Raw genomic sequence first — 18796 nt, 5'->3', positions numbered from 1 at the left:
TTTCTTAGATTCTGAAGTTTTACTACATACTTTTCTCACATTAATTTCCCATATAAGATAACATACAGCATTGATTGATTAACTCAGTAATTAATAATATCATGTAATTTACTATAACTTGCAATGCACCTCTCATAAGTATAAACAAGGGGATTCACAGTGCATAAGAAACATAGTGTCCATGCATTTTCATAAATTTTTGACCAACAAATTTTAAAAAAATAAAAATTGCTATAGGTCTAGTAGTTCATCCAAAACAGTAAAAACCAAGTTATTAATTTTTCAGAGCATTATGTAGTTTTCAAAATAAATTTGTTCTTATGCCCGTCTACCATCTATAAGTAGTTGGACATCATGCAAAATTGCCAGTTCGTGGTTTGAGTGTTGACAAGGAAGATGTATATTGGATGCACTCTCAGTGTTGACTCGCTCCACCACTATGGATGTTCTGTATGCAAAAATATGTGCACCAACATTCATGAAACTCAAGAACTTTAATGTCTGAAAATTTTTGAGTGATTACGACACCTCGGGTTAAGAAACATTTGGATTGAACTGTGTTGTGATTAACATGAGTGTAGTATGTCATTGTCATTGGAGTAAGCTATTGTCAGAAATGGCAAATCTCATTTTTGACTGACTTGATTGCATTTATCTCCAATAAATCACTCCAGACAGTGCTCAGTACAACTTGTGTCGATTCCTGTAAATGCGCAATGGGTTTTTGGTGCCACAACAGAACAATTTACTTCACTACTGAACTGTGTATGTTAGGTACTGTAGGGGCTATCCTGATGTGTGCGCCAATTATTCTTTTTATATCTGGTAAACTGGCCATCAACACGACAGAGTCTGCTAAAGATGGATAAAAGTCTTAATCACTGAAACTAAAATTGTTGTGTGCATTATTGAGTGGAAATCTTCTAATATCCACTATGATATTTGCAGCTTCATGACATCTACGCACTGAAGATCACTATGAGAGGCCTATGCCTCATCAGGTTAGTACTACTGCACCAAGACTTTCCATTATCATTTAAACATCTTCTTTGTGTGATTTATGTTTCAAACACTTTGTCCAGTTATGCTGGTTTCCAAGAATGACTATTTAATTATTATTGTCATCATCATCATCGAATTCAGATTTGGGATCGATTTTACAGTAATTGTACCCATAGCAGATTATTGCAAGCAGTATTCAGAGCAGAAGGATAACAGATTATGCTCATTGCGTGGTACAAAAAGGTGAAACAAACCCACAAACAAAAGTGTATTGTCAACATACCTCTCTAAGCTTTTCTGATAATTCTCCAAGTATTGCTTCTTCATCAAAGAATTTTCCTTGGTACCTGTGTTCAAAGTATTCAGTTATTCTTTGCCGCATCTCCCTTGGTAACTTCCGGTACGCCATGTATTCTTCAACTTGTTTCACCTGTCAATATTTATATTAGCTTTTTAGACTTCTTGGTAAATAATTAAGCATTCTAAAAAATATTGCCATCACATGAACATTACCTTTTCACGGTATTGCCGCCTCGATGAATCCAGACTCTGTATGAGGTTTGTGGCATGACCAAGAAAAAGTGCATAACATGTTGCACCACTGATCATGGACAGCATTGTAAGCCACATATCAGTCAATGACTGAGGAGGAAAGCGGCCATATCCAATACACAACATATGTGACATGGCCTTGAACAAAGCCCAAGAATATTGCTCCAACCAGAATGCCCCCTGGAACAAACATGTCTCTATAGTAAACTGTGAATACATGTAAAAATGTTATCTATAAAATTCAATTCTTTGACAGTAATTATTTCAGTACTGATCACTGCTTCAGTACTTACATAATTTAAAAAAGTGTAATCTAAATCAGAGGCAAGTAAAAATGAATGACAACTTAAATGGAGGTAGGTTTACTTCTGTCTCAAGTATATCACATTTATATTGTTACTACCATGGCCATTCATCAATACAAAGTCAAACAGGAATGATGTGAGAGAAGGCCTAATAATGAATAAGAAAATAGGAAAGTGTGTAAGATTCTACAAACAGCATAGTGAATGCATTACAGTAACCAAGATAAACACAAAGCCAACACCCACCACAATAGTACAAATTATATGCCAACTAACACTGCAGTTGATGAACAGATTGAAAGAGTATATGATGAGGTAAAAGAAATCATTCAGATAGTTAAGGAAGATGAAACTTTACCCCAGAGCAGGTGTACCAATGACATACAACATTGTCTTGTACCATTCCACTGTTGCTTTACAATTGCAAGCCCACTCCTATTCCTTCGTTATTGCTTCTGTTAACACAGCAATAAGTTGAGCTGTCATATGTCCAAGTAAGCAACAGCAATATAAAATAAACAGTGAGTTATGCGAGAAAAAAATTTAAGATCTGGGGTGGAAAATTACCCAGATTTTGAGTTAGCAACATGATCCCACAATCAGGCAGTTATCAATGCACTGTTTAATGCTGTGATTGAGTCATTACTGTGGAGAAACACTTGAATGTGGCAGCAGAGTGATATAATGGAAAGTTTATTTTATTATTGTTTAATTATACAGTGATTTAGCTCATATAATGCAAATTTATTTTATCTTTGATTAATCAAATAAAGAGTAAACTGTGATTTTGCTCATACACATAACCTTGATAACATAAACATGCGTACAAAGTGCACTGTGCTCCTGCTTGTGTTATCAAAAATGGCATCCCAACTTGAGGGTTAATAGTGATAAGGGGACTGGAATTTGGCAGTAGGAAAGGGGAGAGAAGGAAAAATATCAGGAGAATGCAGATTACGGGAAACCTGAAACCACTGCAAACTGGCTTTTTGGTGTACAGAGGCCAACGGTAGTTGGCATAACAGATGTCGTGAGCTCAGTGACCTTTCTGTGAGCTGCCTATTAATGGTCCTAGTGGTCACTGAATCACCAACTGCACATCAGATTGATGATAATGATGAATCCCGGGCTCTGAGTGCGTCTCTGATGATTGCTCAGTCCTTGCATTCTGTCATCTCTCTAGGCCAACCACTTTCTTGCTGATGCTGAATTTGTCCATGGTTCACCCACCCCTGCCAACAGTGTCAAATAGTGGCATCACTCCTATTCAAATGTCACATTGCTTACTGATTACTCCAACCAGCTTCTTTGAGCAAAACTATACATCCTCTGTCAAATGCAGACATCTGTGTACATTACCAGAATGAGATTTTCACTCTGCAGCGGAGTGTGCGCTGATATGAAACTTCCTGGCAGATTAAAACTGTGTGCCCGACCGAGACTCGAACTCGGGACCTTTGCCTTTCGCGGCCAAGTGCTCTACCATCTGAGCTACCGAAGCACGACTCACGCCCGGTACTCACAGCTTTACTTCTGCCAGTACCGGCAGTACGCCAGTACCGGGCGTGAGTCATGCTTCGGTAGCTCAGATGGTAGAGCACTTGGCCGCGAAAGGCAAAGGTCCCGAGTTCGAGTCTCGGTCGGGCACACAGTTTTAATCTGCCAGGAAGTTTCATCTGTGTACATTGTTCACACATCTGTCTCCAAGCCTAAGTAATTGTTCAGCTGAGTACATGGAATGAAATTCGTCAAGACTTTATGCCCTCATATTGACATGTTCCCTGTTTATTATATTTGACAGCAGCATGGTGAAGTTATGCAGCATCACACAGTCACCTACCAGCTGCCCTGATTATAATTTTTATATCAAATTGTGACCAATTTGCATAACTCCTTCACAGTGCATCAGTTTTTGTCTTAGAGAGTATTTTGTAACATTGGTAGTGCATATTTTTTAATACAAGATTACTGATTTATTTTGATGTTTGGGGACTCATATTGTTTAGATCATGTTTATTTATCTCCTCTTATTATGAAAGACTAAAATTGATTATTCAAACTTAACAAAATACAGTAATTATTTGGTGAAAGCTATTTCACATATATGTCATTTGTGCTGAAAATTGGTACGAATGAGACTCAGTGATTTGTCAATCCAAATCCTATGCATCTTTGGTTAATGTTTTCTCTGGCTAGTAGTAGTAGTAGTAGTAGTAGCAGTAGTAGTAGTTGTCGTTGTCATTGTTGGAGTAGAAAGTTGGATGTGAGCTGTGATGGAGAGAAGTCAAAATGTAACTCGTCTCTGATGTACCCTTGTGTGTTATGCTGTTAAAGTTTCAAGAAGTGTTAAAAAACCGTTTTGTGGTTACTCAAAAGTGAAGAATACTTATGAAACTGATTTAAACTGGTGTTTACTTTTAAAGGAGTTTTATTTATACTTGAAATAAATCATTTTGATCTACATTGTTGACAACTTTGCTGAATGAAAGAATTAAGCCACAGTACTGAGACCACGAGGAAGACTAACGTATTGTTCCTAAACAGTCTCAAGACCTGAGAACCCTCTCGGTGAAATCATATATCATTCATTTGCATGATAACAAGTGATAACAACAACATCAGTGACAAACAGAAAGATGAGCACTGCTATCAACTATTCACATTTTACAAGGAGCTGTATTAATAGTCTTGTAACTGATCTTAATCAATTCCATGTCTGGTAACCACTGACTGAATTGAAACTGTACTGCTGTTATGTCATTTATTTAAGAATATTTCAATTATAGGCAGGAGAGGGTTCCATTAGATGCTACAAATTATGAGATGTGTTTCATCTCCAGAGTGATGCTTTTAGTCTCACCATTTCAGCCAGCTGCTGAAAGGAACTGAGGCAGCAGTCATCACTGGTATCAATATGAGCCACTATTTACATTTGGCAGAACTGTCTCCAAATTCAGACAAGACCATGTAGTGAGCATAATGAGTCTACTCTGGATTTGCTTCATGATCTAGCTGCAGTTTCTCTGTGGGGCTTCATCGCTTCCCTAACATTGAAGCTCCCAGTAATGAGTTACCCCTGTCTATTTTCAAGTTGGTTGGTTGGTTGCTTGTGGAAGGAGACCAGACAGCGTGGTCATCGGTCTCATCGGATTAGGGAAGGATGGGGAAGGAAGTCAGCCGTGCCCTTTCAGAGGAACCATCCCGGCATTTGCCTGGAGTGATTTAGGGAAATCACAGTAAACCTAAATCAGGATGGCCAAACGCGGGATTGAACCATCGTCCTCCCGAATGCTCTAGATCTTGAAAAATATTGGCTCCAACCCCAACAAATTAGAATTCGCTATTGAACACTGACAAAAAATAAGGAGTTACAGTTAATTTCCACTGAAAAGAACATAATAAAATGGCTAAACCAACCACACTGTGTGTAAGTATTGAATTATTTTGATATATTATGTGGGTGAAGGGCAAGAACATCTGATTACTACCGTTGATGTATTGCCTGTTGGCTTCTGATATTTGACCAACATTTGTTTAATAATTTTTCTGATGTTTTTCCAGCAGGAGTGGCTGGCATTATCAAAAGTTCGCCCTCTATTGCATGCAGTGTTGACTGCCAGCAATGGAGAGAGAACCTTTGAAAATGCCAGATAATAATTCTGGCAAAACATCGGAAAAATCATTAAACAAATAATCTGAAATGAAGCCAACAAACCCTAAGCAGATCTGTAGCTGCCGATGGTAAAAAGCACAAGAACAAGTACCCTTTCCTCTATCTAGTAGGTCAGTGAAAGAAATTGTATGATTGAGTCAATGGAAGGAGCCTTCAAAGATATGGATATAACAACACAAACTCATAAATGTAATCATAGAGATAGCCCATCAGTGATGCAAATATTACACTTATGGCTATTCATTTCAAGAAGACTATTTGGTAATGTCTGAATGCAAGTATTGCTGAAATTAATCAAAACTCATCAACTCTGAGGCAGGGTGTACAAACCAGTCACCAGAACCCTCCATCGTTGACTTCAGAGAACTTCATATTTAGCTAATACACAGAGGATAAGAAAAGGCCAACTTTTATTAATGACTACACTAGGCCACTAACAGTCCATATATGCAGTTATTGTACGAAATTCATCACTCATCATTTGGTTGTTGAACAGAACAAGAAAGTGATACAGAGAAATGAATAATGATACATGCTCTAATGCTTGGTTAAAAATGTGTGTACTTTGCAAGTCATACCTCTCTTATCTTTGGAAATCCTTCTGGTTGAGGGCCCTATGGAGACTATGAACTATGGGTGACAAAGCAACATTACTCTCATCAGCACCAAAGTCATCACTTCAGCACTTTTGTTGAGCTCAGCCCTAGTGACTGTGCAATCTTAAACAGGGCAGCACAGTGGACACTCATTACTTGGTAGAATACTGCGAGTACTATGCTCACTGCTACTGCTTGGGCTGTTAATTCTGTGTGCGATTTTGGACTTTGTTCTTGGAAATTACTAGAAATGTGCCACTTATAATGCTTTTCTATACCATCTGAGTGTGACAGCTTACTGTGATAATGTCAATAAACATATGTGTGCACCCAGAATACTCAGTTCATTTTCATTTTGTGTCTGGTGTTAGTAACTATACTTATTCAATAAATGGTTGGTTCTGGAGTCATTAGCCCATTGACAAGTTCTTACGTAATCAGTGATGCTTTTGAACTGCAGTCAGTTGTCATTTTCTATCATTCACAATATTTCATCTGTGCATCTACCAGACTTCCCCAGGTGAGTCATCAAAGATTGATCTTGACCACCCAAATTTCACAATTTGTTAGCATACTGTATGTGTTTTGAACAAATGTCAAGAACTTAATTGCAAGATTGACCACATTGGCAGCGGACAGTTCCCTCAATGGAGGAAAGGCAAAACTCAGTATTCTGGTGGATTGCTGCTCCCTGTGGCCCTCAGTGTAGTCTGCCGTATTCACTAAACACAAACCATGAAAATAACAGGATGCCAAGAATTGCAATTTGAACTGATATCCACTGTCTTTGTTAATAAGGTTTTCCACATGCATATCTTCAAGCATTCTTAAATAATGAGTTTTGCATTATCCACTCAGGACACTGCCTGTAGGCAGTGTGGTCAGTCTTGCAATTATAATCTCAACATATATGCAAAATGCACATCTGGCAGGTGCACAGACAAAATACTGAAACTAATTGAAACTAAAAGCTTACTGTTGCCAGCCACAATTTATTTTATTTCCACTACACGGTTCAGAGGTTTACACCTCCCTCATTAATACTACACATGGGGTGTTTACAAAAGGTAGGTGTGTGTGTGTGTGTGTGTGTGTGTTTGAGAGAGAGAGAGAGAGAGAGAGAGAGAGAGAGAGAGAGAGAGAGAGAGAGAGAGAGAGAGACTGACTGGGTGACTGGGGGTAACCCTGTGGCACTGCCTCCAGTGGTCACAGACTACTTTTTGATTACACCATAAAATTGCTGGAAAGCCCCATGGCTTGTGATCCAATACTCTCAAAGTAATGTTATGTATCAATAACACAAGGTTCATTCATGCTCCAATGGATCTGATTTTATGAGTTTCTTTTCCTTGTTGTTGCTGAAGTAAATAGGTCCTGTTAATTAGCAACAAATATGTTCACACACAGTGACCATCCGACATTCTTTACAACCGTATTTTTTGGAGCTGCTAGACAAAGGTCACTGAAGGAGCAGGTGTACCAAGAGTCTTGTTTGGCAGGACATGAACTGGCCACATCTCTCATCAGACATCGAAAAATTGATTCACATGTGCTGCACATTGCACTGAGAAGCAGTTAGTCCTTTTCAGTGTTTGCTTTTGTGTCCGCTTATTTATCCTGTAGCAGCCAGTGAATTAGTCTATGCAGACCTCACATATCCATAAGACTATCACTCTCTTGAATTGTTTGAACACTTAGAAATTGTATTTTTTGTGCAAACACACAATTTTTAAATGGAACAGTGCCTATTGACATTAACAAAATAGAAGTAGTGTAAATTAGAATGTCAGTGGTGTCTGTTGCACACCACAGTCTGTCATCATCATCATCATCATTTAACAGTTCCAGTTTCCCTGGTACTGGTAATGAGTCTCTTCCACTTCGTCCTGTCCAAATACACCTGTTCATGGAGAACATCATCTACTGTCCAGCCTCTGGTCACTAGATCAGCCTTAATCAAGTCCATCCATTGGGTTCAAGGCCTTCCTTGAGGTCTTTTCCCATCCACCTGTCTTTCCAAATTTATTTTGGCTGTTATAGTTGGCTCCATTCTCATCACATGCCAGTACCATAGAAGTCTAGATGCGCCAATTCAATCTAATAGGAATGTCTTTATTCCAGCTTCTTTCTTCACTTCCTCATTCCAGAACTTGTCCATCTTGGTCTTCTGGATGGTGGATCTAAGAAATTTCATCTCTGATGCTTGCAGCCTTGATGATTCTCTTTTTGTGAGGGTACGTGTTTCAATACCATAGTTCAACATTGGTAGATTTTAGATTAGATTAGTTTTTCATTCTATAGATCAGTGCTGATGAGATCCTCGTGGATGTGGAACATGTCAATTTTAAGCTGAAATAACAATACTAATAGTATGAATATATACAATACATCATTTGTTTCTATTAAAAAATTCGTCAATGGAGTAGGAGTTGGCCACTAGTAAGTCTTTCAGACTCCTTTTAAACTGATCTTTATTTGTAACTAAATTTTTTATGTTTGCTGGCAAATTATTGAAGATGAGTGTTCCTGAGTAGTGGACCCCTCTTTGAAGTAAAGTAAGTGCTTTTAAGTCCTTCTGCAGATCATTTTTGTTACTGGTATTGTATGTATGAACTGAGCTGTTTGTTGGAAAAAGAGATATATTATTTAGGACAAATTTCATTAAGGAGTAAATATACTGAGAGGCAGTAGTTAGTATATCCAGTTCTTTGAAGAGGTTTCTACAGGACGTCCGTGAATTTACTCCACAAATAATATGTATTACACGCTTTTGGACTCTGCAAACTTTTGTTTGACTTGAAGAGTTACCCCGAAATATTATACCATATGACATTATGGAATGAAAGTAGGCAAAGTATGCAAGCTTTTTCATTTTTATGTCACCTATGTCTGCTAACACTCGAACTGCAAATACAGATTTGTTAAGGCGTTTCTGCAGTTCTGTGGTGTGGTCCTCCCAACTGAATTTATTATCAAGTTGTAATCCCAGGAATTTAAGACTGTCGACCTTTTCTATCTGCTCTTCTTCATACTTTATGCATATGCTGGGTGGAAACCTCTTACAGGTTCTGAATTGCATATAGTGAGTCTTTTCGAAGTTTAGTGTCAGTGAGTTGGCTTTAAACCATTTATTAATATCCATGAAAATATCATTAGCAGACCTTTCTAGAACTACACTCGACATACTATTTATTGCAATACTTGTGTCATCTGCAAACAAAATGAACTCTGCTTCTGGCAGTGTAACTGATGAGAGATCATTACTGTACACAAGAAAAGGCAACGGCCCTAAGATTGATCCTTGTGGGACACCACATCTAATTTCTTCCCATTCTGATGATGACTGATGACTTAATTCACTAGTCCCTTGCACTGGCACCTTTTGTTTCCTGTAAGTGAGGTATGACTTGAACCATTTTGCAGCACTGCCCGTGACACCATAGAATTCTAATTTATTTAAAAGGATGTTGTGGTTCACACAATCGAATGCCTTTGACAAATCACAGAAAATACCTGCTGCTTGTAACTTGTTATTTAATGAATTAAGTACATTTTCACTTTAGGTGTAAATAGGTGTATGAAATAGCTATTAAACATCATCAGTTTGGCCGGTTTTGGAATCAAGTCACCCCATAAAAGTGATCTTACTTGTTGGTAGAATTCAGATCCTTTTTGCACTCTGTTGGTGATTTCATTTCTGACCAAATTATCACTGGAGTCTGTATGTGGTTTAATTATTGTCTTACAAAATGTTCAGACACACTAGTAGATGTCTCCTACATTTATGGCTTGTGATGGGTCTCATCGCAGTGAACAATCATTTGCATTTATCTGTTACGCCTCTTACATTTGGTGCCCAAGTCAGTTCACTATCAAAATTCATTCCCATGTGTGTTTTTACATTTTAAATAGAAAAATAAATGGGCTCTTCTGGACATCTGTTATAATAAGGAGATTAATGCCTTAGTTTCACTTGGTGATATTTGTAATTCCTTCTTTACCAGCCATGAGTTAACCATGTCAAATTTCATTAAACAGACATTTAATGTTGTGTCTTTAGTATACAGCGTGAATCACCTAAAACTTGGAAAGTGCTGTTGATGTGCAGTTTTCATGGAATGGGTTGGTAGTCAGGGGCTCATATTGTTAACCAATAAACAGATTGTAAGAATACTTAGAAAGTGTATTTTTTGTGCAAAAATACACTTTTTTAAAATGGAACAATGTTTATTGACATTAACAAACTAGAAGTAGGTAAATTACAATGTCAGTGGTGTTAATTGCAGGATTCTAGTGTGAGACATTTACGAGATATTGTATTTTGAAAAGTTACCATACCATCACTTGTTTGTACCATTCAGCCTGTGTAGTTGCTAGCTATGATGTTGTTATGTTTGCTTACAGTGTGATTGTATGTTCCTTGAATGCATTGTGACTTGCTGGTCAGTTAGTGAGTGACAGTCCAAGCAGTAGGTCATGAGCGGATGATGGGATTTAACAATGCAGAAAAAGCCAATAAGCTCTTGGTGTATGGAGAGTGTAGGGAAAATGCAGTTTGTTCTTGTACGGTGTATGTGGCAAGATATTCCAATAGAGGTCAACCATCTAAGCAATTATTTACCAACCTCTTCAACCAGTTACATGAAAGTGGTAATGCAACACCTAGACAATGTAACAGAAGAAAACAAGTGATCAGAAGAGGGGGGAATTAATGTTCTTGCTGCTGTTGCAGTTGATCCCCACATTAGCTCCTGTGTCATTGCACAAGAAAGTGACATGACTCAGGCAAGTGTCCTACTCATTCTACATTGACATAGGTTCCATTCCTATCACATCTCTCTCCATCAAGAGCTGCATGTATATGATTATGACAATTATGTAAATTCTGTATATGAGCATTAAGACTGGATGCTCCTGATGTATCACATATCTTGTTTAGTGATTTAGTCACATTTACCAATCATGGCCAAGTAAACCATCAAAACATGCACTACTGGTCTGTTGACAATCCCCGCTGACTTTGTCAGGTGGAACATCAGCATCCACAGAGTGTAAACGTGGGTTGTGGGATAGTGAACCATCAGCTCATAGAGTCATTTTTCATAGACAAAATACTGAAAGCAGACAAGTATCACAGCTTCCTAACAGAGCACAGACCATCTTCCATGGCTGCTGGAAGACGTTCCTCTGCAGACTAAGAGGAACCTATGGTACTGACATGACAGCTGTCCAGCCCATAGTCCACGAAGTACTACAGCATGTCTTCACAAACTGTTTCCAAATTGTTGGATTGGATGCAACGGACCTGTACCTTGGCTAGTTCATTCCCTTGATTTGATGCCTGTAGACTTTTTTCTACGGAGAAAGCTGAAGCATGTTTTCTGCAAGGGCATACCAACTACACCAGATGTTATGCAATGATGTACTACAGCAGCCTGCTTGGACCACCTCTGCTGAATGCTAGCATGTGTGCAACAGTCATTCCATACCACAATGGAAGTGTGTATTGCTCCTGCCAGTGGTAATTTTGAACACAACCTGTGATAGTCAGTGTCTCATTACGGGTCAGAATCCACATAACTGGTGTATAAACTTGTGTGTTTTACCACAGGTATTGTACAGCCTTTCTGGCATCTCATTTATAGTTGCAAAGGATACATTCAGGACCACTAATATACATGGAAACGTTGTGATTGCCAGATGGCTGGATGTTAGAGAGTCTTTTTGTACATGCCATTCCACATCTAAACCATATTTTGACATGTCTCCTGTACTCTAATGAAATGATTAGCTTATGTATGTTATGAGACACATAAAGCACAATTCACAACTGTCTAATAATACCAATACATGTCACTAGTCACTTAGAAGCACTACATTCTCTTCTATAATCAGGTCTGGAATCATCTACCTGGTGTTACCTGTTTTTCTGAATCCCCATACGAAGTGGTGTGCATTGACAGTGTAATTTTTCCGAATATGATAACAGTTCATTCTTTGATGGTCACATACTTGTAATGTTTTTTAAGATAGACATTAGCTCATACTGTACATAACTGTATGGAGAATTTACTTGTACAAATCTTAGTACAGAGAATACCATAATTGTTGGTTTATAAAGCTCTCCAGGAGTAGATGTAATATATTTTTTGAAATATTTGAGCTGCTTCTAAGGAAAATTTTAAACTCTAAAACAAAAGTCATTATCCATGTTGGTTTCAACACTGAAATGATCAACAATGAGCATGTTAACAAGAACATTTTTTAATAGAGGTATCTATTAATTTTTCCAAATATGATAAACAGCTCATTCTTTGATGGTCACATACTTGTAATGTTTTTTAAGATAGACATTAGCTCATACTGTACATAACTGTGTGGAGAATTTATCTGTACAAATCTTAGTACAGAGAATACCATAATTGTTAGTTTATAAAGCTCTCCAGGAGTAGATGTAATATATTTTTTGAAAGATTTGAGCTGCTTCTAAGGAAAATTTTAAACTCTAAAACAAAAGTAATTATCCATGTTGGTTTCAACACTGAAATGATCAACAATGAGCATGTTAACAAGGACATTTTTTAATAGAGGTATCTAAATTTACAGTGTACAAGATACAGATCTACATAGAATAATGCCTGCTTGGATAATATAGTTAACTTTTCCAGAAATACATATGATATCAGACTTGTTAGTGATGAACTAGCAAATCATGAACCTTTAATTTTAACATTCTGCTGTGATCAGTTTTCAAAGCCTGACACGTCAGCCAGTATCACATCTAATACTGCATGGAAAAGAGGCAGGTTCGCTGATGTTAGCTGGCACTTTGCATACAACATAAAACCTGGGAAGTGTGCTGGGGAAGCAGTGTTAGATAATTTCCTGAAAAACTCATTGAATTATTGTACTATTGTTCACCACTAATCAAAATCAGCATAAGTATAAACAGAAAAGGAAATAGCTAAAATGGTATACAGATGAACTGGCTCACATTAGGAGAGAGATGTTCAGACTGTACAGAATATATAAAAATTCTTGTAAACAAGGACCTGAGCTGGATGACACTTCTTGTAGAGCATTTTTACAATGTAAAAAGAACTACAAAGACAAACTGGCCCTAGCCAAAAAACTTGCCTGTAGACATTACATAGAAGGTGCCCCCCCCCTCCCCCCCCCCCCCCAAAAAAAAAAAAAATAAAAATAAATAAAAATAAAGGAGTATGGGAGAAAGTCAGTCAAGAAAAGTCTCAGACCCACAAACCAGATGCAGTGCTGGACCCAGAAGAAGTAAATGATTAGTGCGCTTAAAGGCAAAATTAATCAAAATGGCACTTGTGATTTAGTACTTCTGGTTGCTGAGCCACATAAGAGGTATGCCTTCCATGGGAATGTTGTCACCCCTACAGATATCTATATCTATACTCTGCAAACCACCGTGAGGTGCTTCGCAGAGGGTACGTCCCATTATACCAGTTATAAGGGTTCCTTCCTGTTCCGTCATATATGGAGTATGGGAAGAATGATTGTCTGAATGCCTCTGTGCATGCAGTAATTATTCTAATCTTATCCTCATGATTTGTATGTGAGCAATAAATAGGGTGTTGCAGAATATCCCCAGAGTAAACACTTAAAGCTGGTTCTTGAAACTGTGTTAATAGACTTTCTTGGGATAGTTTACACCTGTCTTCAATAGTCCACCAGTTCAGTTCCTTTTGTATCTCTGTGACACTCTCCCACAGTTAAACAAATCTGTGACCATTTGTGCTGCCCTTCTTTGTATATGTTTAATATACCCTGTTAATCCTATCTGGTACAGATCCCACACATCTGAGCAATATTTTAGAACTGGTCATATGAGTGATTTGTAAGCAATCCCTTTTGTAGACTGGTTGAACTTCCCCAGTATTCTACCAATAAACGGAAGTGTACCACCATCAGACATTATAAAAACTATGTCAAGGTTTTCAAAATCCAGAAGTATTGATTGTTATTGGTTCTGTAACTATGTAATTAAAAAATAATACATCTCATCTATCAACCTCTTTTCATCATCTTTAATATGCGTTTACAATCTGGAGCTTTTTTCCAGTGCACTCAAAATGGCTAAACTGATACCAGTCTTTAAAAAGGAGATGAGCATGTGCCCCAAAACTAGTGACCAATTTCTACTGGCCCAATTTTCTCCAAAATGTTTGAGAATCTAATGTGCAACAAGGTAAGTAACTATTTCAGAAAGCGTGATCCCATCTCTAACAGACAGTTTGGATTCCAACATGGCAAAAATACCACTACTGCTCTCAATGAAAGTGTTAACCAACTACTAATTGCATTTGAAACAAGGATCTAGTATCAGTTGTACTTTGTGATCTCAGCAAAGCCTTTGACTGTGTACCATTTAAAACCCCTTTTGCAAAACTGTCATATACAACCCATCTATAGCAGTAATCAAGTCACTGATAAGCAACAGGAAGCAGTTTGAAGCAGTTAAAAATATAGGCTCCTCTTTGAAAGAAGTATGGACTGAAGAGCCACAGGTCTCAGTCCTAGGTCCCTTTCTGTTTATCAATGCAGTTAATGATCTGCCTGACCATGTGCGTTATGCAGATGATACAACAGTACCAAATAACCACCATGACATGACACAACTGCATCAGGCAACACTGGCAAAATAAGAGCTACCAAAGAATTGGCTTTCTTCCAATGAACTCCTACATAATCCTGGTAAAACACAGGAACTATAATTCTGGGTTTGGCTACAGCTGTGGAAAGTAAATCAGTAAAATTTTTAGGCTTCACACTGATTCAAAATTAAACTGGGAGAAACATAGTAGCCTTCTTCTGACAGTATAGCAAGAGTATGCTATCTCACATGGAAACTGACAGATGCAGCCACTGGTGAATATGTAAGGTGGCATATTTTGGCCTATTTCAATCACACATTTCCTACAGCTTACTGCTATGGGCACATTCCTAGTATGTAAGTGAAATCCTGAAGAAAAGAAAAGTGATGAGAATAATGAGGAAAGATAAGCCTAAGGAATACTGCTGCCCCTCTTTATCAAGCTCCAGATGTTAACTGTTGTTCATCTATACATCTACACAGTAGTGCTTTATGTCAAAAGCAACTTAAATGAATTCAGCACCAGAGAGACTAGACACCCTCACAATACCACAGGCGTACTGAGGCACAAACATACACAAAGTAACACACTTAAAACTTTTTAACAAACATTTAGTATCTGCTCCGATAATATTTTCAAAGTTAAGAGATATGACTGATTACTCAAACACCCATTTTACAAGATAGCCAAAGTATTTGAAATAAACATGATTGACATTAGTACGTAGGTATATTTCTAAAAGATATGGAACTAAATTGTAACACTTCACATTAAAAATTATTTTTAATTATCCATTTAATGTTCTAACTTATTCTGCAACAAGTGGTCAATGGTGAATAAAATGAATACTGAAAATACTGTCTCATCAAAAGTACCCAGACACTCCCATGTAATGCAGAACTGATCACTAGATGTCATGAGAGGCTGATCTGCCAGTATAAAGAGCTCAGTAACTTCGAATGTGGACTGATCACTGAATGTCAAAAGAGTAACAAATCTATCAGAGACATTTCAATCTTTAAGTGGCCCAAGTCAACTGTTGGTGATGGGATTGTGAAGTGGGAACATGCAAGAACAATTACACCTAAACCAAGACCAGGCAAACTTCATAATTGACAGACAGGGTGTAAGAAGTACTGCTACCTTTGATATTATGCTGTGTTAGTTTGTACTCATTACATATCACCGGTTTCTGAAACTTTCAAAGATGAGTGTGCGTGCCCCAGCAGGGGCATTGTCTTGCTATTTATAGTCAACAGTGCCCAAGTGCTACTGGATAAAGAAATTTTTGCAGAGAGAGTTGCTATTTGGGTTTTGTAAGGAGCTGTTGTGTGCTGTCATGTCTGAAGCATTTGTGTAAGGAATGATTATGAGTTGAAAGTAATATGGCAGTTTCTACAGAAAAATTATTTTAGTTATTTGGTTTATTTGAAGAGAGGAGTGTGGAAATCTATGTGAAATCTGTCAAAGAAACAGCATCATGGCTGTTTTTCAGTAACTTGTGTTGATGGAACACACTGATATTTGAACAGATACAAACTGGCTCCCATGAACAGCAATAACCTGTTAAGTTTAAGTGTAAATGTAATGCAGCAGTGATTAGTTCAGCATTTTGTAATTAAGGAACTTTAATATTCACAAATTATACTGTTGTTGTTGTTGTGGTCTTCAGTCCAGACACTGGTTTGATGCAGCTCTCCATGCTGTGCAAGCTTCTTTATCTCCCAATACCTACTGCAACCTACATCTTTCTGAATCTGCTTAACGTATTCATCTCTTGGTATCCCTCTACAAGTTTTACTCTCCATACTGCCCTCCAATACTAAATTGGTGATCCCTTGATGCCTCAGAACATGTCCTACCAACTGATCCCTTCTTCTAGTCAAGCTGTGCCACAAATTTCTCTTCTCTTCAATTCTGTTCAGTACCTCCTCATTAGTTACGTGATCTACCCATCTAATCTTCAACATTCTTCTGTAGCACCACATTTCGAAAGCTTCTATTCTCTTCTTGCCTAAACTATTTATCGCCTATGTTTCACTTCCACACATGGCTACACTCCATACAAATACTTTCCAAAACGACTTTCTCACACTTAAATCTAAACTCGATGTTAACAAATTTCTCTTCTTCAGAAACACTTTACTTGCCATTGCCAGTCTACATTTTATACCCTCTCTACTTTGACCATCATCAGTTATTTTGCTCCCCAGACAGCAAAACTCATCTACTACTTTAAGTGTCAAATTTCCTAATCTACTTCCCGCAGCATCACCCGATTTAATTCCACTGAATTCCATTATCCTCATCTTGCTTTTGTTGATGTTCACCTTATATCCTCCTTTCAAGACACTGTCCATTCCATTCAACTGCTCTTCCAGGTCCTTTGCTGTCTCTGACAGAATTACAATGTCATTGGCAAACCTCAGAGTTTTTATTTCTTCTCCATGGATTTTAATTACTACTCCAAATTTTTCTTTTGTTTCCTTTACTGTTTGCTCAATATACAGATTGAATAACATCAGGGATAGGCTACAACCCTGTCTCACCCCCTTCTCAACCACTGCTTCCCTTTGATGCCCCTTGACTCTTTATAACTGCCATCTGGTTTCTGTACAAATTGTAAATAGCCTTTCGCTCCCTGTATTTTACCATTGCCACCTCCGGAATTTGAAAGAGAGTATTCCAGTCAACATTGTCAAAAGCTTTCTCTAAGTCTACAAATGCTAGAAACGTAGGTTTGCCTTTCCTTAATCTATCTTCTAAGATAAGTCATAGGGTCAGTATTGCCTCACATGTTCCAACATTTCTACAGAATCCAAACTGATCTTCGCCGAGGTCGGCTTCTACCAGTTTTTCCATTCATCTGTAAAGAATTCGTGTTATTATTTTGCAGCCGTGACTTATGAAACTGATAGTTCGGTAGTTTTCACATCTGTCAACACCTACTTTCTTTGGGATTGGAATTATGATATTCTTCTTGAAGTCTGAGGGTATTTTGCTTGTCTGATACATCTTGCTTACCAGATGGTAGAGTTTTGTCAGGGCTGGCTCTACCAAGGCTATCAGTATTTCTAAAGGAATATTACCTACTCCCGGGACCTTGTTTCGACTTAGGTCTTGCAGTGCTCTGTCAAACTCTTCACGCTGATGGAAAAAAAGGTCACGGTGCCAAGAAGGAGTTGTGTGACATAAAACAAAAGTTGGATGGCATGTTTCTACATCTGAAAGATGATGTCTATTTATATTTCACGCCAGTTACATCAGAGTGCTGCAAATCAGGTTTCCTTTAAATACACACCATAATAGTGATTACCTTTGTGAGTGGGCATGGTGAGTTGATATTAATCAACAATGCCTTAAAACAACAAAGACACATAATCAACACCTCACTGAGTTTGAAAGAGGTCATGTAATAGGGCTATGAGAAGCTGTATGTTTCTTCTGTGATACTGATGAAAGAACTGGCAGGAACGTAGCCATCGTACATCACTACTAGCAGCAGTGGACACAAGAATGTATGGTCACAAGAAGACCAGGCTCTGGATGGCCACATGGCACTACTGACAGGGAAGACCATCGTGTTTGATGTATAGCTCTGGCACACTGTACTGCATCTGCAGCAGCAATTTGAACAGCAGTTGGGATCTCAGTGACACAACAAACTGATAAAAATCAGTTATTTCAAGGACAGCTCCAAGCCAGACACCCTGTAGCATGCATTCCACTTACCTCAAAGCACTACCATTTGCAACTTTAGTAGTATCAAGCAAGAGCTCACTCGAATGCAGGTTAGAGATCAGTTGTTCAAATGGCTCTGAGCACTATGGGACTTAACATCTGAGGTCATCAGTCCCCTAGAACTTAGAACTACTTAAACCTAACTAACCTAAGGACATCACACACATCCATACCCGAGGCAGGATTCGAACCTAAGAGGAGATCTGTTGGGTTTTCTGATGAAATCTTATTCTGTCTCGGGGCCAGTGATGGCCGTGTGTTGATTACAAGGAGGCCAGTTAAGGACCTGCAACCAACTTGTCT

At 38.1% G+C, this 18796-nt stretch overlaps 1 protein-coding gene across 1 annotated transcript in view; it reads right to left on the bottom strand.

Annotated features, from left to right (window-relative positions):
• LOC126262768 (potassium/sodium hyperpolarization-activated cyclic nucleotide-gated channel 2-like) overlaps positions 1–18796 on the bottom strand; it is a 292876-nt gene that overhangs the window by 40395 nt on the left and 233685 nt on the right. Inside the window, exons 6-7 of the mRNA XM_049959582.1 lie at positions 1516–1734; positions 1286–1432 (exon numbers count right to left, since the gene is read on the bottom strand). Of these exons, the coding sequence (XP_049815539.1) occupies positions 1286–1432; positions 1516–1734 (366 nt within the window). The remainder of the gene's footprint in view (positions 1–1285; positions 1433–1515; positions 1735–18796) is intronic.

Source organism: Schistocerca nitens, chromosome 6, assembly GCF_023898315.1.
Source record: "Schistocerca nitens isolate TAMUIC-IGC-003100 chromosome 6, iqSchNite1.1, whole genome shotgun sequence".
NCBI lineage: Eukaryota > Metazoa > Arthropoda > Insecta > Orthoptera > Acrididae > Schistocerca > Schistocerca nitens.
This window is presented reverse-complemented; position numbering and strand designations above follow the sequence as displayed.